Source organism: Misgurnus anguillicaudatus, chromosome 3 (assembly GCF_027580225.2).
Source record: "Misgurnus anguillicaudatus chromosome 3, ASM2758022v2, whole genome shotgun sequence".
In the NCBI taxonomy this organism is placed as follows: Eukaryota; Metazoa; Chordata; class Actinopteri; order Cypriniformes; family Cobitidae; genus Misgurnus; species Misgurnus anguillicaudatus.
The window spans coordinates 29,094,896-29,117,924 of NC_073339.2; the positions used below are offsets into that span (position 1 = coordinate 29,094,896).

At 43.4% G+C, this 23,029-nt stretch overlaps 2 protein-coding genes across 5 annotated transcripts in view; one reads left to right on the forward strand and one right to left on the reverse strand.

Annotated features, from left to right (window-relative positions):
* Window positions 1-23,029, forward strand: part of usp53b (ubiquitin specific peptidase 53b) — a 64,098-nt gene that overhangs the window by 21,946 nt on the left and 19,123 nt on the right. For 3 of the 4 annotated variants that reach the window (XM_055205351.2, XM_055205350.2, XM_055205352.2), the window contains exons 7-10: window positions 692-797; window positions 6,708-6,854; window positions 7,381-7,530; window positions 22,285-22,453. In XM_055205351.2, coding sequence (XP_055061326.2) covers window positions 692-797; window positions 6,708-6,854; window positions 7,381-7,530; window positions 22,285-22,453 — 572 coding nt within the window. The remainder of the gene's footprint in view (window positions 1-691; window positions 798-6,707; window positions 6,855-7,380; window positions 7,531-22,284; window positions 22,454-23,029) is intronic. The other variant, XM_055205353.2, reaches the window with a different exon arrangement.
* Window positions 2,228-4,629, reverse strand: LOC129446184 (E3 SUMO-protein ligase ZBED1). Its single transcript, XM_055207146.2, has 2 exons — window positions 3,572-4,629; window positions 2,228-3,255 (listed from the first exon to the last, which is right to left on the reverse strand). Exons 1-2 carry the CDS (start codon window positions 4,425-4,427, stop codon window positions 2,228-2,230), a joined length of 1,884 nt encoding a protein of 627 aa, XP_055063121.2. The 5' UTR covers window positions 4,428-4,629.

Genomic DNA, 23,029 nt, shown 5'->3' on the forward strand with positions numbered 1-23,029 from the left:
CAAAGTGCACTTTGACAAGCCCATAATCATTGAGGATGGAGCGAGAAAAAGAGGAATACCAGTCACAAGCTCCACCTCTGCCAACTCCACCTGTGAAGCCCATGGTTGGAGCTGCTGCACCATCTTGGCAAACACTATTTCTAAACCATGGGTCACAGATGTCTGACTCTTGTTGCTGCAGATAAGTTACAGTAGTTGTGAGCAGAGCTTCCTTATTGTGAAACACTTGCAATGAGCACAGTCAACCCCATTGAAAGCTAAACAGGAATTCTATGCTCGCAAACAAGTGACACAAAGATTGTATGTGCTCTCTCTAAGGAAGCGTGGATGCAGTGGCATGCTGTACATATTTTTTATTCCTTGCTTGCCATACTTATTCCTTGCTTGCCAAACAGTATGACAAACGTTTTTCACAAACAGACATGTGGTTTTCTCAAGACAAAGAAGCTGGTGATGCTGGTGCCATTTTATGGTCTTCGTGATGTGCCCTGTCATGTGATCTGTTGTCAACCAATAATTTGGCATGATTTCCCACATGCTTCAGACACTGACTCTCCCAAGAAGCATAAACACCAAGATGCAGTGCTGACTTCCCTTGAAAGGAAACAACATTGTTTGAATTGAGAAATTAAAGTTTAAGTTAATAATACACATTAATGGGTTCCCTATGTGTGTTTTGCTTTTCTGTCAGTCAACAAGTCGAGCGTGTCCTGGAGAAGACAGACAGACTACGCTCAGATATGTTTGGTGAACTGCTGCAGGCAGCCAACACTATTGGGGATCTGCGTAACTGCCCTGTACAGTATATCAGCTCTTACTTTTTTAAGTAGTTGTATGTTCACGAGATATGTCACATACTCTTTATTTTAAAATGTTTATAATCCCTTTGTCAGTGTGTCAGGTATGACTGAAATTATAAGGTACTGCAATCCAGTGGCGAGGGCAGAAATTTTAAATTCAATGGACGTTGGTGAAATAGGGTGGACATCAATGCCTACCTTAAATTACATAACTTTACAATGAAGTAATAATTAGACCAGTGTTCTTCGCATCCGGCCCTGGAGGGCCGGTGCCCTGCGGGGTTTGGCTCCAATCTTAATCAAACACACCTACCTGTGATTTTCTAGTGATCATGAAGACATTGATTAGCTTGCTCAGGTGTGTTTGATTGGGGTTGGAGCTGGGCTCTGCGGGGCACCGGCTCTCCGGGGTTGGATGTGAAGAACACTGGGTTAAACGGATCAGATTAAGTTTTTTGAGTCATGGATCAAATAATTTTCGTATCAGCTGTTACAAATAAAGTAAGGTTACTCTTTTGTTTATAATTGTTACTATGACAACCAGAATTACGAACACCTCCTTACAACCTCATTAAAAGAGATGGGCGAAACACAGGCACAGGCAGTGTGCACGCAGCATACAAGTGGTAGTCCGGCTAGTCCCAGCTGTCCTATTTCATGACTTTCTATCTTTGTAAATCCATTGAAAGTTAGTTTACTCTAACAATGGCTTGACAGCACTGGCAGGAACCATTTCTTGTCATAAAGGTCACTCGGTGCCCCCTCTTACATCGTATCCTAACAAGACACAACGCTTGTTGCTTCACATCTGGTTAAAAATCTGTTAAAAAACATATTATTGCATGTAATTGCACAGTGGCTCATGTAAGCACATCATCAAGGCTACTCTTGGAGCTTGGCTATTGTGCAGTAGAGCTTAACTCTTGTGCAGTGAAGTGAATTTAGGGCTGGGCGATATGGGCCCAAAATTATATCTCGATATATTTTGCTATATCTCGATAGTCGATATATATCTCGATAGGGTGGGTATTTTTCACACAAAGCCAAAAACTACTGCAAAAACAAATGCGCCAAATTCCACAAGGCCTTTTTTATTAAAGTGCAAAGAGGTAGGCAGTTCACTCAGGTACAAAGTGCTTCTGCAACTGTAAACAAGAATAATAATTTAACTATAAAAAAATAAAATACATATTGCCTTCTTTCTGTTCAAGAATAAAACAACTCCACTCGAGGTAGGCAAACAAAGTGCTTCTGCTACATAAGATAAAAAAACTCTGAATACATTAATAATAATAATTTAACTGTAAATTAAAATAATACATATCTTCTCCTTCTTTTAATTCGTAAACAACTTTACTCAAACTCAACTTTGCATGAACTCTGTTGTAGCTATCAACAAATAGCTAAAAAACAAGTTTGTGTAACATTTACATTTTAATGTTTTGAGCAAGGAATACCAATCTGTCTACTGTATCAGGCTTAAGTGCAGCCCTTTGACAAGTAACTATATTTCCACTGCAGCTGAAGATCCTTTCAGAAGGAGGCACACAGAGGTACTTTTTTGCTAGGGTGCTCAGTGCTGGATAGGCAACCTCATGTTCCTGCCACCATTGTAGTGGATCTGCCTCACTCTCCAAACATACAGACTGTAAATAGCTTGACAACTCAGTCTCAATGGACTCGCGAGGTGAGAATGAAGAAGAGTTAGGGGTTGCATCTGGGAGAAAGAAGCTGGCTAGTGTTTTTTTCTTTTTAGCAATGGGGGGCACAGGATCTGCTATGGCACTTTCTTGTGTGGACTGAGGCACAGCTTTGTCAACACCTGCAGAGCTCCCCTGATCACCTAACAAACTCTGTGCTTCGCAGATGACCCTCTCTTTCAATGCAACCAGTTTCCCACTGCTGACATATTTTCCCCGAAACCGTGGGTCTATAAAGGAAGCAATGTCCAGCAAGTCACTGGTAGAGGGCTCTGAATACTTTTCATTTAAGTAAGTCAGGATGGTGTGTTTGATGGACTTTGTAAGCTCACTGTCACCTTCCTCAGGAGCAAGGAGCCTGCTGTTAAAGAGGTGGAGCACAGGTCTTACGTATGAGAGTGTCACATACTCCTCGCCTGACAAAGCGTCAGTGAAGTCCTGCAGGGGCTTCAGTGCTCTTTGGATGGCCTCTAGCACCTCTATGTCTTGCCAGGTAAGAACCAGAGGTCTTGTTTTCTTGTCAGCAGACAGGACTTTGGCAAGAGCCCTTTCCTGCTCAAGGACGCGTTCTACCATTTGTAGACGTGATCCCCACCGTGTGGTCAACTCCGTACTGAGCTGATGAGCTGGTAAATTCATCTGTGCCTGCACTTCAGCCAAATCCCTCCGCTTTTTCCAGCTGTAGGAGAATGCGCTCACAGTTTTCTTGCACAGAGAAATGGCCCGTGTGATACGAGGGTCTTGCATTCCATGACCTGTAACACAGTAAAAGCAAAAATAAAATTAATTGTTTTTAAATGTAGTTTAATAGCTCAAGCAATGAATTAGCTCTTAATTTTGTGGCTGTATAAGTATATATGTATAGTTAATTTTTAGGTTGTAATAAAGTTTTTCTTTTAACACTGTACTTTTTTTATTACTCTGCAATAAACTTTTTAAAGACCATATTATTTTATTACAATCACAACAATGTGCTTTACAATCATTAAAAACAACGGCACACCCCCTTCCACCCACCCACCAACCAAAACACACACACACGCCCGCATAAGAGAAGCATATTGCACTCACCAATGGCCAAATGTAGTCTGTGACCAAAACATTGCATCCTCTGCCAGTTGTTGTTTTGGACTGCGCAGACGATGTTCGCGCCATTGTCAGTGGTAATGGCCACGGGTCCATTTGAATTTAACATCCAGGTTGTTGTTACGTCTTTGAGAGCCTCTGCTATATTTTCACCTGTATGATCTTGTGGGAAATATGTGGTTTGAAGGCATGCGCTTTTAATCTTCCAGTCCAAAATATAATGTATAGTAACGCACATGTAAGGCTCGCATGTCCTGCTGCTCCACATGTCTGTAGTCAGGGCATAGTCAGTAACCTTTTTCAATTCAGCAGCAAGCCGCCCTCTCTCCGTAGTGTACAGTCGTGGGAGTTCTTGTCTCGCAAAGTAATGCCGACTAGGTAAACTGTATCTTGGGTCAAGTGTTTTTAGCATCCGTATAAAGCCAGGTTGTTCAACGACGGCAATGGGTACCATGTCCGCCGCTATATGAATTGCCACGGACTCTGTGATGCTACACCACCTTGCACTCTTTCTTTCATATTCTACACTCCGCGTTAAAGATTTGTTAAGTGTTATCTGTGTAGTTTGTGGAGTGTTTCCAGAGCTAGTGGGTTTATTGGCCGGGATCCTTAGTCTGGTGCACTCCTCGTATGCGAGCTTGTGTCTTGTCTGTAAATGATGGAAAAGGTTCGTGGTGCTAGAAGCTTTGGTTGGCACCAACTTTCGGCATTCACGGCAATAGACATCTGTCTGCTGTTCGTCCGACACCTTAAAACCGAAGTATCTCCATATAACGGAGCCATTTGTCCTCTTTTTTGAAACTAGTTCTGTAGCCTCCGGGCTGGTTGCGGGCGCCGCCATTTTGAATGAGACAACACGCGAGGGGAGGGGGAACACAAGCAAGCAAGGAGGCGGGGCGCGCACAGCACACAGAGAAGGCAAACAGGCAAAGTGGCGAAATCAGAATTAAATATAAGCATTATATCGATATATACGATATGTCAAATTTCATTTCGAGGTTTAAAAAATTATCGATATATCTTAGATATCGAGATATCGCCCACCCCTAAGTGAATTCATTATCCTTTTCAATTTAGGTGGATGGAATATAGTGGGACTAGAGATGCAATATTTTAAGCATGTGAATACAAACCTTTTTCTTTGTGAGGAATTGATTCCAAGAGTGAAAACACCTTTGTTGAGCCAGTCTCAATCATTCTAGCGGCAAAATGCACACAGTTGCACTCACTGTAAACTACTGTAGATGCAAACATAGACATGTACCTTTAAAAGAGCCAATGTATTTTTTTATTTATTTTTAATTCACCTAACTTGCATGTTTTTGGCCTGTGGGAGGAAACCGGAGTATCCAGAGTAAACCCACGCTGACACAGGGAGAACATGCAAACTCCGCACAGAACCTAGCCGAGGCTTGAACCGGGGAGTGGGAGTGATGCAATCCAGAACTAGGTCCAGTGGATCTGGGAATCAGATCAAAGAAACAAAGAAACAGACAAAACACCATACAGTATAAACAACCATGTACATTGTTTGCAACCTTACAAACAATAACCAACCAGACACAACAAAAAGGTTTTCACTAGGAAGTTGGAGATTCTTGTTGTTCTAAAGTTTAGGTTATCCTCTGGGACAGGGGTTGGCGGCTCTGGTCCTCGAGATTCACTTTCCTGCAGTTTGGCTTCAGCCCTGATCAAACACAACTGAGCAGGGTAATCAAGGTCTTCAGATATACCCGAAAATTGCAGACATGTGAGTTTGATCCTGGTTAGAGCTAGACTCTGCGGGGGGGTGGATCTCGGGTGCCGGAGTTGGGAACCTCTGCTCAAGGGGTAGCAGGTTTTTTAGAGGTAGGTGTTCTTCTCTCCTTAAGAACCTGAAGCAGGGTTAGCACAACTTTTGCAGGGTTAAACCCGCATTGTGGTGCCAAACACATGCAGTGTGGAACGAAACAGGGTTAGAATCCCTTACGAAAATTAACCATGGTTTTATTGTGGTAAAAGTGTAGTAACCATGGTTTTTTGGTCAATTGATTACTATGAGCAAAACCATGGTTTTACTACACTAACCATGGTTTAACTATGGTTTTTGAAAACCATGGTTGTCAAAACCATGGTTATTTTGTGGTAGCCATGGTTTTACTACAATAACCATGGTTTTTTGGTCTTAACTGTTGTAAAACCATGGTTAATTTTTGTAAGGGATGTTATGACTGCTTAGCTACGAAAGCCAATCAGAAACTGAAAAGCACATACCTTATATCACCATAATGCTGAGTTCACACCAGCATCAAGTGCGAGTCAAGTGCGAGTGATTTCAATATTAACTCAATGTGAAGACGCGTTGACGCGCGTCTGGAGGTCTCGCGGCGCAAAGGAGGCAGTGAGCGCGGACGTGGCAAACGCGCGAGTTGAAAAATTTGAACTTTGGCGGAAAACCGCGCCGTGTTAACCAATCAGGAGCTTGCTGTAGTAGTGACGGGATTACAAGATGCGAGCGGAGTCGCAGACGCCTCTCCCATGATGCGAATTTCCACGTGAATGTCTTGATGACACACGCGAATGATGCTCGTTCCCATATAACAATCTGTCTACTGAAAACACCTGAATCGAAGAACCCCTAACCCTAACCCTAACCCAAAAAATGACATCCCAGGAGACTTAAAACAGCCAAGAGAGATTTACTTTGCTTCCTGTTCGTCATTGATGCGAAAATGCGAGACAAGCGGTTATTTAAAACGGCAGTGCTATTTTAATTCAGTCAGTTTGACATCACGTTTTATCCAATCATGTTGACTGTTCACAATGGAAATATTCTAATAAAAACGTTAACCCAGGGTTTAGAAATGCACAGTGGAAACCTCAGCTTATAAATACCCAGGGTTATCTTAAAACCCCTGGTTAAGTATGAACAGTGTGAAACATGACACAGATAACCCAGTAATGAGGGTTTACCTGGGGTTTAGAATAACCCGGGGTTAACTTTTTCCAGTGTGAAAATTGTGTCTTCTTTCTCTGAGGTATTTCGACACTATTGTTCTCTGCTGTTTATTTACTGAATTATTTTTAATGTTGTGCATTTATTTTTAAATGTAATTTAGTTTGCGTTTTTTGCGTATTGCAGAGTAACTGTGGGCAGAGTATTAAAATCCGACGTGTGCTGATGAACTGTCCAGAGATCGTTACTATTGGCTTTGTATGGGACGCTGAACAGTCTGACCTCACTGAAGATGTCATTCGCTCTCTGGGCCCAAACCTCAATCTCTCGGGGGTGAGCTTTGAATTATTTTTTCTCTAAGTAGTTAATATTATTCAAAATTAATTTTGATTATATTCCATGCAAGATTACCATTATAGTATATTACTATAATAAATTATACTGTAGGTATATTTAAAAAGCAGGTAAGTTGGTTTGTAGTCTTCTGTCTGCAGTACAATGGCTAAATAACATTAAAAAGAATTACAGAAATGAAATATTATTGTCATTTTTTCAGTTACCAGCATTATAAATGTTTTTCATGCCTTTTATTGTTCCTTGAACCATTACTAATTCCTGGCCATATGAGTGCTGCAGGCCAAAATTACATAATGTCTAAGTCAGTAGAAGAGACCTATTACTTAACCATGTTAAAGACATCAGGAAATTAAAATTTTGTATTGTGATTTTGAGAATAAAGAATTACATATTGGACAATTTCTATTGTTGCCTACATTTGTCATTTATAATGCACAATACTTTAAAATGTCTTATATTTTCCTTGTCTTGTTGTTAGTTTGAGTTTTCTATCTCTCCTCAGCTGTTCTATAAAGTAACTGATGAAAATGCCAAAAAAAGAGATCTCAACCTGGTGGGAATGATCTGTTACTCTAGTCGACATTACCTAGCATTCGCATATCACAGCAAGTCTTCCAAATGGATCTTTTTTGATGATGCAACCGTTAAAGAGGTATTTAACATTCTTTTTGCAACAAATTTCTTTTTGAAGTATGATTTTCTAAAATATATGATGGATTGTAATGTAATGTTTTTGTGGTGTGATGCAAATCTTTAATTTAGATTTAAAAGGCATTTGTCAATTAAGTTGGATTTGGACCCTTAGCAGAGGTGGTATATACTGTAATGACACGTAAGGAGTGGAAACAACTGCAGGGGAATAATTGAACAATGTTTATTAAAAATAAACACAGAGAGAGTATAGAGAGTCAATGCGGAAGTAACAGTCCGGTGTAGTTGTTGTTGGCAATGGTGGCGTGGACTACGGTGGAAGTTGATGTTTTTGAGTGCGTCGGTAGTGGAGTGGTGAGCAGTGGTGAAATCCAGACTGAACACAGGTACATCCAAATGAAGACGACGACGACAATAAACATACAACTGGAAACGTAATCCAACAGAACAAGTAACAACCAAACAACCAGTGTCAAACACAAAGTGAGAATCTGGCAGGGAACAGAAAGTCATGTGAGTATTTATGGAGGAGATGTAATGATGAACAGCTGGAGCGAGACAATCAACACACAGGTGCAGGAGATCGCTCTAATAAGCACATGGCTGGGGTGAGTGAACAAACAAACACACACAAACATGACACGGTGGAAACAGTGGATTTCCTACCGTGACAGTACCCCCTCCCCTAGGAACGCCCCTTGACGTTCCCAGCCTGCCTTACCTGTAGATTGTAATCATCTATAAGGCGGTGATCCAGTATGTCCCGAGCAGGAACCCACCTTCTCTCCTCCGGACCGTAACCTTCCCATTCCACCAAGTACTGATATCCGCGTCCCCTCCGTCTAGAGTCCAGAATACGGTTACCCGAATACGTGGTTTCCCCATTAACGATACGAGGCGGGGGGGGGGAACCGGGGCAGGCGGATTAAGACGGGATGAAATCACCGGTTTAATTTTGGAAACATGAAAGACGGGGTGAACCCTCCTGTACGCCGGTGGAAGGCTAAGACGCACTGTTACCGGATTAATGATTTTGGTAACAGAAAACGGGCCAATAAATTTGGGAGCAAGTTTATTCGAGACGGAATGCATCGGAATATTCTGGGTTGAAAGCCACACTCTTTGACCGACAACGTAACGGGAAGGCTTCGACCGGTGGCGATCGGCCTTGGCCTTGGTGCACGACCTTGCCTGGAGCAAAGCTCTACAAGCTCTGGTCCAGGTACGGTGACACCTCTGGACTAGTGCGTGTGCGGAGGGGATCGACACCTCGGATTCCGTACTGACAAAATTAGGTGGTTGGTACCCTAAACTACACTTAAATGGAGACATGCCCGTAGATGACACTGGCAGAGAATTGTGTGCGTACTCCACAATTGAGAGTTGCTGACACCAGGACGAAGGATTCTTGGAAACCAAACATCGTAACACTCTTTCGACATCCTGATTGGCTCGTTCGGTTTGACCATTGCTCTGGGGATGGAACCCGGACAAAAGACTAACAGTCGCTCCTAACAATTTACAAAATTCTCGCCAAAATTTGGACACAAATTGAGGACCCCTGTCAGAAACCACGTCTGTCGGGAGGCCATGTATTCGGAAGACGTGATCAATGACAACTACCGCTGTTTCCTTGGCTGATGGTAATTTGGGCAAGGGGATGAAATGAGTCGCCTTCGAGAACCGGTCCACTACGGTTAAAATCACCGTATTACCCTTAGAGGGTGGGAGGGCGGTAATGAAATCTAGCGATATGTGGGACCAGGGTCTCGAAGGGACAGACAGCGGTAAGAGTAACCCATCTGGAGGTCGATTGGAAGTCTTACCAGTGGCACAAACCAAACAAGCCAAGACGAAGTCGTGAACGTCACGAGCCATACCAGGCCACCAAAATCGTTGCTTGACTAGGAATCTAGTTCTACTAACCCCTGGGTGACAAGCAACACTGGAAGAATGGCCCCACTGGAGGACGTCAGACCGTAACTTCTCCGGCACAAACAATCGATTCGGTGGACACCGAGCCGGGGGCGTTACCCCTTCTAAGGCTGTCAAAACCTTCGATTCGACCTCCCATCTGAGCGCAGAGACAATGATGGTCTCTGGTAAAATGGGCTCGGGAGTAGCAGTGCGATCGGAACGCTCAAAAAGACGGGATAAAGCATCGGGTTTGATGTTTTTGGAACCCGGCCGGTAAGATAATGTGAAATCGAAACGTCCGAAAAAAAGTGCCCACCGAGCCTGCCTGGAGTTAAGTCTTTTGGCGGTTCTAATGTACTCGAGATTCTTATGGTCCGTCCAAACAATGAAAGGTACACCCGACCCTTCAAGCCAGTGACGCCATTCCTCCAGTGCTAGCTTGACTGCCAACAACTCTCGATTGCCAATGTCATAATTAACTTCCGCAGGAGATAAACGGTGAGAAAAATACACGCAAGGATGAACCTTTTCGTCTGAGGATGCGCGCTGGGAAAGCACTGCTCCTACCCCCACCTCTGACGCATCGACCTCCACTATGAATTGACGTGAGCGATCAGGGGTGACAAGAATGGGAGCTGAAACAAAGCAGCTTTTCAGTTTGGCAAACGCAGCCTCGGCTGCGTCTGACCACCTGAACATCAAACTAGGGGAAGTCAAGGTGGTCAGAGGTGCGGCTAGTTGGCTGAAATTGCGAATGAAACGCCGGTAAAAATTGGCGACCCCCAGAAATCTCTGCAGGGCCTTGCGAGACTCTGGGGATGGCCAATCTACCACAGCCTTAACCTTCTCAGGATCCATGCGAACACCCTCAGTCGAAATGATGTGTCCTAAGAAAGAAACAGACTGTGCATGAAAAACGCATTTCTCCGCCTTGACAAAAAGCCCATTCTCTAGCAACCGCAGAAGCATTCGTCGTACGTGTTGCAAATGTTCCTGGAGAGACGAAGAAAAAATCAATATGTCATCCAGGTAAACATATATGAACTGATCTACCATGTCTCGCAACACGTCATTAACGAGTGCTTGGAAGACTGCCGGCGAGTTCATTAGCCCGAAAGGCATGACGCAATACTCAAAATGGCCTCTAGGGGTGTTAAATGCAGTCTTCCATTCATCCCCCTTCCTAATACGGACCAAATGATATGCATTACGTAAGTCCAATTTAGTGAAGACGGACGCTCCCTGCAACCTCTCAAAGGCAGAAGACATTAACGGCAAAGGATAGGTATTCTTTACCGTAATGTTATTCAACCCTCGGTAATCAATACAAGGTCGCAAGGATCCGTCCTTCTTCCCCACAAAAAAGAACCCCGCCCCCGCTGGAGAAGAGGAAGGACAAATGAACCCCATTGCCAGAGAATCAGAAATATATTTCTCCATGGCCTCCATCTCCGGAACAGATAGAGAGTATAACTTGCCCTTAGGCGGAAACGTACCTGGCAATAACTCTATTGCACAGTCATAGGGACGATGCGGAGGTAGAGAATCAGCCTGAGACTTACTGAACACCTCCTTCAGGTCGTGGTACTCCGCGGGCACGTTAGACAAATCCACTGCTTCCCCCTGAAACACAGACTCAGACACAGATAAACAGGCAGAGACAAGACAGGACTTATGACACTCCTCGCTCCAGCTGGTAACAGAACCCAGTTTCCAGTCAATCTTGGGGTTATGGGAATGGAGCCAAGGATGTCCAAGAACTATAGGGGAGAGAGCAGTGTCAGTAATGAAGAATGAAATAGTTTCAGTGTGGTTGCCGGAGGTGATGAGTGTGATGGGTGCAGTAGTGTGCTTGATGGTGGGTAGCGGCTGTCCACTGAGGGCGAAGGGCGCAATCTGGTGGCTGAGTGGAATGAAGGGTAACTGAAGCTTACGTGCAAGGGAGCTGTCGATGAAGTTGCCCTCCGCCCCCGAATCCAGAAGTGCGTGCCCGGTGTGAGATTTGGTGGACCACCGTAGCCTCACCGGAAGGAGAGTAGATGTAGTCGAGGTCTTGCTAGCGGAGATCCCGCTCGATAGCAGCCTCCGTCTTACTACCGGGCTTGGTCCTTTTACCAGGCATTGTTGACACAGATGACCCGGCTCACCACAGTACATGCATAATCCAAGGGATCTCCGCCGATTCCTCTCCTCCCGGGGTAACCAAGCTCGACCCACCTGCATGGGCTCCGAATCTGAGAGACCGCCGGCGGAGACTTCGCTGGTCAGATGGGAAACCTCGGTACGTGGCTGGGATATGGCGGGAGACCTCCTACGGGCGGCTATGGATAATCGAGCGTCGACCCGGATCGCCAAATCCACCAGTCCGTTGAGCGTCGTGGGTAACTCCGCCGTGACGATCTCTCGCTGGATCCGATCCGCCAACCCATGCAGGAAATGATCCTACTGCGCCTCCTCGTTCCACCTGCACTCCGCCGCCAGGGTCCGGAACTCGATGGAATAGTCCGAGACCGACCGCTCCCCGTGTTGAAGCTCCGTGAGGAGACGGGCGGCCTCCCTCCCGGCGACGGAGCGATCGAAAACCCTCTTCATCTCCTGGGATAGCAGGGCGAACGAGGAGCAGCAGACGTCCTTGTTCTCCCACACCGCCGTCCCCCAGAGGGCAGCCTTGCCGGTCAACAGTGAAAGGGTGAAGGCGACCTTAGTTTCCTCAAGGAAGAATGACCGGGGCTGTTGGGCAAAATGAAGAGAGCAATGTGACAGAAATGAACGGCAGTAATTGGGCTCACCAGAATACTTCTCAGGAATCGGTAACCGGGGTTCATGAAAAGAACTACCCCCTGGAGGTGAAGATGATGCGGGCGGCGTGGGTGGCGCAGTGGGTAGCGTGGTGTGTGGAGATCGCTGGGAGAGCTCGGAAACTTTCGCCACCATCGCATGGACTGCCTTCCGCATATCATCGATAGCCTTGTCCTGGTGATCCATCCTAGCCAACGATCGCTGGAGAAACTCCTCCAACGCGGAAATGGGTTGTTCCCCCGCTGCTTCCATTTTGGCCAGATTCTTCTGTAATGACACGTAAGGAGTGGAAACAACTGCAGGGGAATATTTGAATAATGTTTATTAAAAATAAACACAGAGAGAGTATAGAGAGTCAATGCGGAAGTAACAGTCCGGTGTAGTTGTTGTTGGCAATGGTGGCGAAGACTACGGTGGAAGTTGATGTTTCAGTGCGACGTTGGTGGAGTGGTGAGCAGTGGTGAAATCCAGACTGAACACGGGAACATCCACACGAAGACGACAACGACAATAAACATCCAACTGGAAACGTAATCCAACAGAACACGTAACAACCAAACAACCAGTGTCAAACACAAAGTGAGAATCTGGCAGGGAACAGAAAGTCATGTGAGTATTTATGGAGGAGATGTAATGATGAACAGCTGGAGCGAGACAATTAACACACAGATGAACTGAATCGCTCTAATGAGCACATGGCAGAGGTGAGTGAACAAACAAACACACACAAACATGACACGGAGGAAACAGTGGATTTCCTACCGTGACATATACACTCTTAAAAAATGCTGGGTTCCTTTTAACCAATCTTTGGGTCAAAAAAGGACAAATCCAGCTGTTGGGTTAAATTAAACATGAAAATGTTTATTGTGTTCATGTGTGGTTCGTGTTTAGTTTCACGTCGTCACACGCTCACAAATCTGTATTTTTATAACAGTTAAAGCTATTTTCATGTAGTCACAATGTTATATTGTGTCATGTTCATCAAAATAAAATGGATAAAAAACGTAGACCCCACTACATTGGTATTTAAATAATATATGCTTATGTTAAACTTTATTCTTGTAAAAACAGATGCTGTAAGCCTCTTTAATTCCACTCATGCTCATACACGGACATTCAAAACAGTATAATTCACTTTTTCTGTTGTTTACATCTTACAAATCATGTTAACTCCGTTAGAGCAAGCAAACGCCACGTGATCAGCCATGCGTGATGTAAATGCAGCAAACTACGGGAACCACAGCGTGTCCGACTTCACGTCTCCGTTTTCAGCTCCTCCCTGCATGCACGCAGCTAATCTCGCCGATCGGTAACATCCAGCCGCAGCCAATGTCGAACACACCTATAGATATTATGTGTGGATGTTGCTGAAAACAAATGAAGAGTTTGGTTCCAAACCGAGATAACTCAGTTTTTAACATTTTTGCCAAAACATTAGCTGTATTTTTTAAGTTATGAAGGCTTAAATCATAACAAACCAACTGCAGTTTAATTGATATTATGTTGGCTTAAGCCTTTTTTTCTCATCCCTAGTTCCGTTTGTTTTGCCTTACATCTCCCATTCTCCCTCCCTATATGACAGGGGTGTCCAATATGTCGATCGCGATCTTCCAGTCGATCGCAAAGGCAATGCCGGTAGATCGCACATAAGTTAACTGCTGCTCCACGCACGAATTTGCATTATGGTCTTAGAGTAATTGTGAAACACGCAAGTCTTTTTGAGTTTCTGCGCCTTTCTTCTTCAATGTGTTTTTATAAATCTTATGCCAGGCCGCTGCAAAATATTGTTATAATATATAATATATGTTATAATCGTCAAAATTGTCTAAATATTTGTTTTTATGACTCATGTGGTTATGTTGATTAGAAATTAATGAATACATAAATTACATTTACAAGTTACTTTCAAAGAGTATTCAAAGATTTATTTAGCCATTTCAACAATACAGTTGAGAGGAATTTGTCTTGGTATGCTTACATTAACAACAATGCAACAATACACTGACAGTACAACACATCCCACACATATATCCCCCCTTCCAATAACATGAAATACACAGACATGAACATATATTACACATTAAGTCCATAAAGTGCTTGATGCAGATACCCATAAAGCATATGGATTAAGATTAAGGAAGGTAAGGGTGAGTGGTGGTGAGGGAAACATGTGAAATGTTCTGGCTTCAGACCATATTTAAATAGCGAATTGCCTGGGGATAGGTGCTATCTCTGAAGCGTGATGTTCTGCTGATGATACTTCTGTACCTCTTTCCTGATGGAAAAAGAGTGAACAGGTAATTTGCCGGGTGATAGGTGTCGGTGATGATATTCCTCGCCTTCTTAATAATTCTGATGTTGTAGTGTGAGGCAATGGTAGACAACCTGCAGCCAATGATCTTAGAGGCCCTGCGTACTACTTTCTCCAGCTGTTGCTTACTCTGACTGGTCGCATTACCATACCAAGACAGGATAGAAAAGGTCAGCACGCTTTCTATGGCGGCTCTGTAAAAATGAGTCATGCCTTTCTTGCTGACCCCAAATTTTCTCAGCTGACAGAGGAAATAAAGTCTCTGATGGGCTTTGCTTATAATGAGACTGATGTTTAGATCCCATGAAAGGGATTGATGAATAGTGGTACCCAAGAAACAGAAGGAAGAGACCCTCTCAACAACCTGGTCTCTGATGGAGAGGGGAAGGTGCTGAACTGCCTTCTTTCTGAAGTCCACTATCATCTCTTTCGTTTTAGAGGTATTGAGGATTAAGTTATTAGCCTCACACCACTTCACCAGCCGTTCTACTTCACTCCGATAACCAGTTTCATCCCCGCCAAAAATAAGACCTACTACAGTGGTATCATCTGCGAATTTTAACAGTCTGACTGATGCTGAATTGGATGTGAAGTTATTTGTATAAAAAGAGAATAAGAGAGGAGACAGGACACACCCTTGTGGGGCCCCAATATTAAGGACCCTGGTTGATGACACATGATTATTAATTTTAACATATTGTTTCCTGCAGGACAAAAAATTCAAGATCCATTGACACAGTGCAGTATTAACACCTGTGGCTAGAAGGGAGTTATACAACCTAGCAGAGATAATAGTGTTAAATGCTGAACTAAAATCAAGGAACAGGACACGGGCATATGTATTCTTAGACTCAAGATGTTGGAGAATAAAATGTGCACCAATTGACACTAGTTTGACAGTGTAAGCATTAAAACAAGCCAATTTAGGTGGTTCTGCTTTTATTAATCACAATTTACGGAATGACTGAAAATGCAGCGAATACACTTTCGCTGATGCAGGGATGTTTTAAAAAGTAAAAGGTTTTCTCATGATTGCAGCAGGCAAATCACGTGATCCAGTGTTTTTTCTTCAGCTCCTCCATCGGCTTCCCTTGTTGTTTTTTCCAAGAATGAAAGCTGAAAAAATGTATTCCATTTTTCAGTTCCCTCCCTGAACGATCGTGTGACCTGTTATGGCAGTTCTTGACCGAGCAGTACTGACCAAACATATCGACGTTTATTAAAATCTTGACAGAAAATCCAAACACAACCTCCAACACACAAACTCAAATACAGTGGGATAGGCCGCGATCCTGCAAATATGGTGGAGTACCCATAATGCAACACAGCATGATGTCATCTCCACATTCCCTATATGCAGTATAGTCCTTACAAGCATTTAAAGTGTTTTAAAAATAATTAACTGTGTTTTTAGCAGGTAGATATTGTCGGCTTTATCATTTTAAAAGTAGATCACCACACAAAAAATTCTGGACACCCCTGCTATATGGCGTCACCATTGGAAGCTGTGACTTGACGTGAACTAACACCCACCTCATTCCCGTACTTCTGAGTGACAGCTCTTTTCTTTGGCAAACACTCCAAAGTCCCAACTACATTCATTGATCGCATAGTCAGAATGATATGCTTTGATAGAGGTACAGATGATCGATTTAAATCCGATCATACGTTCTGTTTTCCTCAGCGTCCTGGAGAGCGTGACTCATGGTTGTTTAGCTATGAAACACGTTACAGGAGCGCGCTTTGGAAGGAAATGCTGTAATGTATATCAAATTATCGAAAATGTGTTTAGAAACCATATCATGTTATTGAAATATATATATATATATATATACCGTGAAATATATTGATATTGAATTATTGTCCAGCCCTATATGCAGAGCCGGCGCCAGACCATAACTAACAGGGGGGCACTTGGCTTCCAACGGAGGGGCACGCAATATCAACAATAACTTGCAAAAACAAGACATTAAACACAGCAAGCACACATACAACTGGTACAGACTGTCAGCTCATTTCCTGTGTAAAGTGCAAAAGACCACAAACTATGCGCCGACTGCGGTGTGAGCGCAAGCTGAGCGCAAGCTGAGCTTCGCTGCGCTCGCGCTTTGCTCGACGCAACAACAAACCGCCCTCGCAAGCCGCAAGCCAGTGAAATGAATGGGTTTCATAGCGCAGCGCACACCACGTCCTAGCTTTAAAAAAGCCGCTTTACCATAATCACGTCGTAATGCTGTTAATGGTCTACAGCCACACTTCACATTTAAGCTTACGTAATTTAAAACAACGCTAACTTACCTTTAAAATAGCTGAAGACGGCGTGTATGAACATTAAACTTCCTTAAAACAGTGTCCTGTAGATTTGTAAATTCCACCTCGACCTCTAATCTCCAATCTGTGTTTGCATGAAGTCAGATGAAGCAGGCGGTGCTGGTTCGTTCTAAATGTTCTAATATCCATATTTTACACAATCCATAAAATGCCGCGAAAAAACATGTTGCTAGTATAAAGTCACAAATATGCTAAAAACGTAAGACGGGTGAGATGCGGCAATACATCCAATCAGAGAAACTGGTCTGTTTTAATTAAAGAAAACATATATCAACTATATTTTCCTCATTTGATTACATTAAAAGTCATGAAACATTCAATGTTAAATTTATTTTAATTATTCTTGATATATATTAAATTAATAAAAAACTTTGTAGGGGGGGCACAACAACCTGTTTGGGTGGGCACTGCCCGCGAATGCCCCCCCATGACGCCGGCCCTGCCTATATGAAACATAACTAAACAATAGACAAAAACAGATGGAGGGAGCCGAAGAGCCCACTTGATGGGCAGCAGGGAAGAGAGGAAGACGAAGGAGGGAAGAAAAAATGTCCAAGGTGAATCCCTTTTTGAAAACTCCTGAAGGGTCACGCCTTATTAGGTTACACTGACCAATAGTCTTATTGTGTGGGTTGGGGTCTCCTTGGTGTTGGACTTTGATTATGTGTTGGTCACACCTCTTGGATGTTTAATGAGCACATTGTGTGTATGTGCAACATTTTAATCCAAGTTATAGAAAGTAAACAAAGTATGCAATTGCTTTATAACGTACATAATCAAAGAGGGGATTGAAAAAGAATCACATACAAACTAAACTCGATGGTGCGGTTAGACTAGACTAAAATAAATGTAAGAGCTGTCCAAACTGAAAACATCTTGCACTGACATATCTTAAAATACATCAGTGCCCTTTATTTTGCCTGAAAATGCACAGAAGTAATGTTTTTAGTAAGCCATGTTTGTTAAAACTATAAATATTTTCTAATTAAACTAAGGCCTAGTCCTGGCTTAAGCTAATTCCTGTCCAGGAAACCACTCTGATAGGATTGAGGTAAATGAGGCTATGATTCAACTCAATGTATGAATAACAGCACATCCTAAATCAAACTAAACATCTCTACATGTCACTAATGATCTAGACTAGTGAAGGAAAACCAATTATACATGAGAATAGAAATGCATAAGGTTTATCTACAAACAAAAAACAATTCTCTGATCAGATTAAAAGGCTTGCTTTAGGGTTGGTGGAATGTGTTCTTGGGTCATGTGACAGTAGCTGCGTTTACATGGACATTTGTAATCCGTTTAAATGATCAATCTGAATAAAAATGCTCCATATAAACACCTCAATCGGACTAAAAAGTGCCAATCTGATAAAAAATCTAATCCGCTTGTTAGGGGTGGTTTATACCGTTTGTAATCCGCTCAAAATGACATGTATACACTTGATCGGATGGATAACTGAAACTGGGATGCTCTGCGCATGTGCCATCTTTTCTTTTTTTAATGGCGGTTGGCAAACCCACTGAAAGGTGCATTTCCGCCACCTACAGGACGGGAGTGTGGAGCATATGCACACGTGCAATGAAGTAGAATTGCCGTAATGACATGTGACGCAAATAACTCGAGTTTGTTTTGTTGAAGGAAGTCACAAGAAGTGATTGTCTTGTTAATCTTGTTCCTATTATCCTTCCAATTCCCCATAAAGTGATACAAGACAGCGTTGTCCGGTCAGTCCATGATTTATTCTCTGATCCACAAACGCGTGTGTTTGGACTCGCGAACGGTCTCTGCAGCACTGCGTGAAGTAAAATACTCTTTTTGGGCACACGTGAATGGGTGTTTTGCTGCTGCTTTATAATCAGTGAGGCACAAAGCAAATCTTGAAGCAGCGTGAAACTATATTTGTGCAATGTGCGCATGTCAAATGATCAAATCTGATGTAAATCTTGTGTCATATAAACACGCACATCAATCCGATCACATTATTAATTGTTCATGTAAATGCTGTGATAGGATTTATTAATCGGAAGGATTTTAATCCGATGCAGGCAAAATGTGTCCATGTAAAGGTAGCTACTTGCCTTTGAGCCTGTGATTGCTCAGGAGATATGGGGGGGGTTCTCCCCCATTACAAATTTCCTTAAAGGTGGTCATAAAACCAGTTCTTGTTTGGTTGAGATGTTAATAGCATTTTACTAAGTACTCATCCCTAGGCAGCCTGAAGCCATGGGTGTTCTGTTTAACTTTAAGAGGGAAATTTAGTTATGATATTGTAATGCAACATTAAATCTGATCCAACAGTCATGGCCTCAGCCAGACGTTACAAGCATATATGGCAGCGGGGCTGGTACATGTTTGCTCTACATTGCGATTTTGAAAGCATATCAGGCCGATTTACTGATTGAAATAGCAGAGGGAAAGCCATTAGACCGGGAGCTGCTGTCTGTTGTAAATCATTTCCAAGAGGCTAAGAAACAAGCAGCGGCTTTTAAAAGATTCCTTCCTCTGCGTAGTTACTCCCATCTGCACCCATTATGACATAAAGGTAATATAGGGTTGACTGATTTATCGCCAGGCCGATATTTTGGCAAATTTTCGGCATATTTTAAAAAATCACCTTTGGCTGATTTTTTGTTGTAGAACTCGTGACGGCGCCTTTTGTTGCAAGCAGATCTCTCCCTGATGCTGCGTGTAAGACTACAGCCGTGCCTTGGTCGTGGAAGGCCATACAGCCAGGGGACTGTGGAGAGTGCATCTTCATTGGCACATACATTGTCTAGAAATGTTAGCTGTGCTGAAAGCATTAAGGTACTTCCTCCCAGTTTTCAGAGACTGTCATGTTCTGGTGAGAACAGACAATACGACAGTGGTCTCATATATAATTCATTAGGGGGACTTGAGGTTGCACCCTCTGTGCAGACTGGCGCATCAGGTTCTTCTCTGTGCCCAGGAGCAGTTTCTGTTGCTCAGAGCAATGTATATCCCTGGAGTCCAGAATGTGGGAACAGACAGCCTGTCAAGACAGGGGTTGAGACCCAGGGAATGGAGACTCCACCCCTAGGTGGTGGAGCAGAGATGGGGGAGATACAGTTAAGCGGAAGCAGACCTGTTTGCATCCCAAAAAACAACACACTGCCAATTATGGTTTTCTCTGACTCATCCAGCCCTGTTGTGCTTGTGACGTCCTGTTTGCTTTTCCACCAACTGCTCTGCTTCCAGGAGTGTTAGAGAGAGTTTGCCTAGAACGGATAAATGTGATTCTGGTAGCCCTGTTTTGGCCGACCCAAGGGGGGTTTTCCAATCTCCTTCCCCTCAGGAGGGATCTTCTAACTAGGGCCGGGGGTACAATACTTCACCTCCAACAGAAATTTGGATATTATGGGTTTTAGACCAGGGTCTCTCTACTAAGGTTGTGGAGACCATTTCGATCTCTCAAGCTTCACCCACCAGGACACTTAATACATTAAAATGGAGGGTTTTCACTCTTTGGTGTAGTGATAGACATATATCCAGTTAACTGTCCAGTGGCTTCAGTTCTGGAGTTTCTTCAAGACCATTTTTCATTAGGTGATTTACAGGTGTTTTTTATATCCCTATTTTGTTTGGAGTTTGCTTCAGGGAATATCCAAGGAAGCCATACTTCACCTGGACTGGGTTATGTTCCTAAGGTTCTACCTGTCCAGCTAGGACCTTAGCTCTACAGGCCTTCCATCCTCCTCCTCACGAGTTAGGGCTTTGCAGGAATATATGAATAGGTCTTCTTCGTGGAGAAAACCAGATCAGTCACTGTTTTGTTTTGACTCTGCTAATAGAGGACATCAAGCCTCTGAACAATGGGGGGAATGCATATTTGTGAAGACCCTGAGGCCAGCTGTGTGCCAGTGCATCCGTGCCGAGGGTTCCTTCGGTCAGGGAATAAAACAGCTGCCAATAAGAGGTTCCCAGGGAGGCAAATAGGTCTACCTGTGCTACTCCGAACAGTCTCCAAATTAGCTGGACTGTCAGGGGGTGGAGACGCCACTTGCCGGGGCTCGCTGCTCATGACAGCTCGTCGGCCACACGATTGAGCATGCATGGGATGTGAATGGCAAAAAGGGACCTCAGGTGCTTCTGACTCCACAGGAGGAGATGGGGGGTGAGTTGTGACATGCGACAGGAGTGCAGACCACCCTGATGGTTGATATACGCAATAGTTGCAGTATTGTCTGTATGGACTAGGACATCTTTGCCTCGTAACTCTCTTTTGAGGCAGACGAGAGCAAGATATACTGTCCACAACTGAAGGCAGTTGATGTGTCAGTGCAGTTGGGGTTCTGTCCAAACCCCTGCAACTGCACACCCATTGTAGGTGGCCCCCCATTCTGTGGCAGAGGCATCCATGAAAACCACAGCATGCCTGGAGGCATGAGGTCCTCTTAGATAAGAGATCCTCTTAGTTTGCCTGAGCACCATTTCCGTGTGTTTGCAAAGTTGCTCCCGAGACTACAATGAGCCAGTTGTTGAGATAGACAAGGATGTGAATGCCGTATTCCCTCAGCCCTTGGCGAGAAGCAGACTAAGTGGGGCTGAGCAAAAAAATGCCTGTGAATGAAATGCCACCTCATCGTGTACAAGGCCCAGACAAGAGAGGCAGCGGGTGTGAGGCAGCTCTTTTTGGAGGAAAGCTCTCTTAATGCAGCTGGACAATGAAGCACACAGGAGTAGAAAGCACCACACACTCTGGAAATAAAAGAGGCAAGTGGAATCCATTGCAGAACTATAACGCCAACTATCCACACAAACACGCTCTCTCTCTCAAAAGATCTGCTTCTGTCTTCAGCAGTTGCTGTTGGCTCCGAAGCAAAAAGTTAATAATGCAGTTCACCTGCTGGAATTTATACCCACCTGGTATAAGGCGGGGTCAGGAGGTGCAAATACTGCATGGCAACATTCATTGGCTCTTTTACATAAAATCAAAGCTGATTGGTCTCTCTAAGCAAGTTCCTAATTGCCGGTCAAGACGTGACGTCCTAGTGATTGACTGAAAGGGAACAAACGTTATGGTACAGTTGGAGTCAAATTTAATTGCTGGTCAGACATATGTTGTTTATTTGTGATTGTAGTATGCAATATTAGAAATATATTTGTTCCCTATTTAAGTAGATAGGACTTTGGTCTTGCAGAACTGAAATAACTGCTTTGAGACGTTGCAAACATGGCCGCTAAATGTCATGACTTCCCTAAAGGGCTTTGACTATGGTTAGTCGGTCTTTTACCTCACCTATAAATATCTACAAGCAGGCCAATCTCAACAAACTTCTCTGCGGGTGCATCAGTAATGTGTTTAAGGTGTTTTTCAATTAGATATTTTTAACCTCTTGTTTAAATTACATTTTTGTTTTCAATATTTAGATTGGCTCCAAGTGGAAAGACGTGGCATCTAAATGTATCCGAGGACACTTCCAGCCGCTTCTCTTGTTCTATGCCAATCCAGATGGTACTGCAGTGTCCAATGAGGATGCCCCTAGACAGACCACCATGTGGTCCCGATATAACTCTTCCCTAAATGGGAAAGGGACAGGTGAGACTGCCCTCTTTTTCATTATGGATTCTAATAATTGTAAACAAAGCTGCATCTATTTTCTCTGGAAAAAAGTTTTACTCCCACGTTTTACAAATAATAAAACATTGTGATCCAGCTACTTTATTTAAATCTAAAACACAACTTACTGTACATAATGATTATATTTAAAATGACTTGCTTTATAGTGCTTTATAAAACAGTAACTTTGTATTTAATTATTTAAGGACCACCTTTCAACACAAGGTGAAAGTTATATAATGTGTATTTCTGATTTTGAGCACAATTCCCATTTGTATGGTGCACATTCTAGGTGGATGAGTTGATTTCTGCTGGGGTTTCTGAACTCTGCAGTGGACAGGGATTATCCCCCTCGCTATCTCTCTCTCTCTCCCTGCTTTTTACCCTCTCTCTCTCTCTCTCTCTCTCTCTCTCTCTCTCTCTCTCTCTCTCTCTCTCTCTCTCTCTCTCTCTCTCTCTCTCTCTCTCTCTCTGTCTCTTCTAATCTTTTCACTCTGGCCTCTGCATTGCTCTGTTATCTCCCATCCTCTCCGAGAACGTCCCTGCAATCTCTCG

Excerpts from the sequence above, each read along its gene's own strand:
- LOC129446184 (XM_055207146.2), bottom strand. The coding sequence starts at position 4,427 with ATGGCGGCGCCCGCAACCAGCCCGGAGGCTACAGAACTAGTTTCAAAA. Across the intron at positions 3,256-3,571 it reads CAGACTACATTTGGCCATTG|GTCATGGAATGCAAGACCCT; the intron begins GTGAGTGCAATA and ends ACTGTGTTACAG.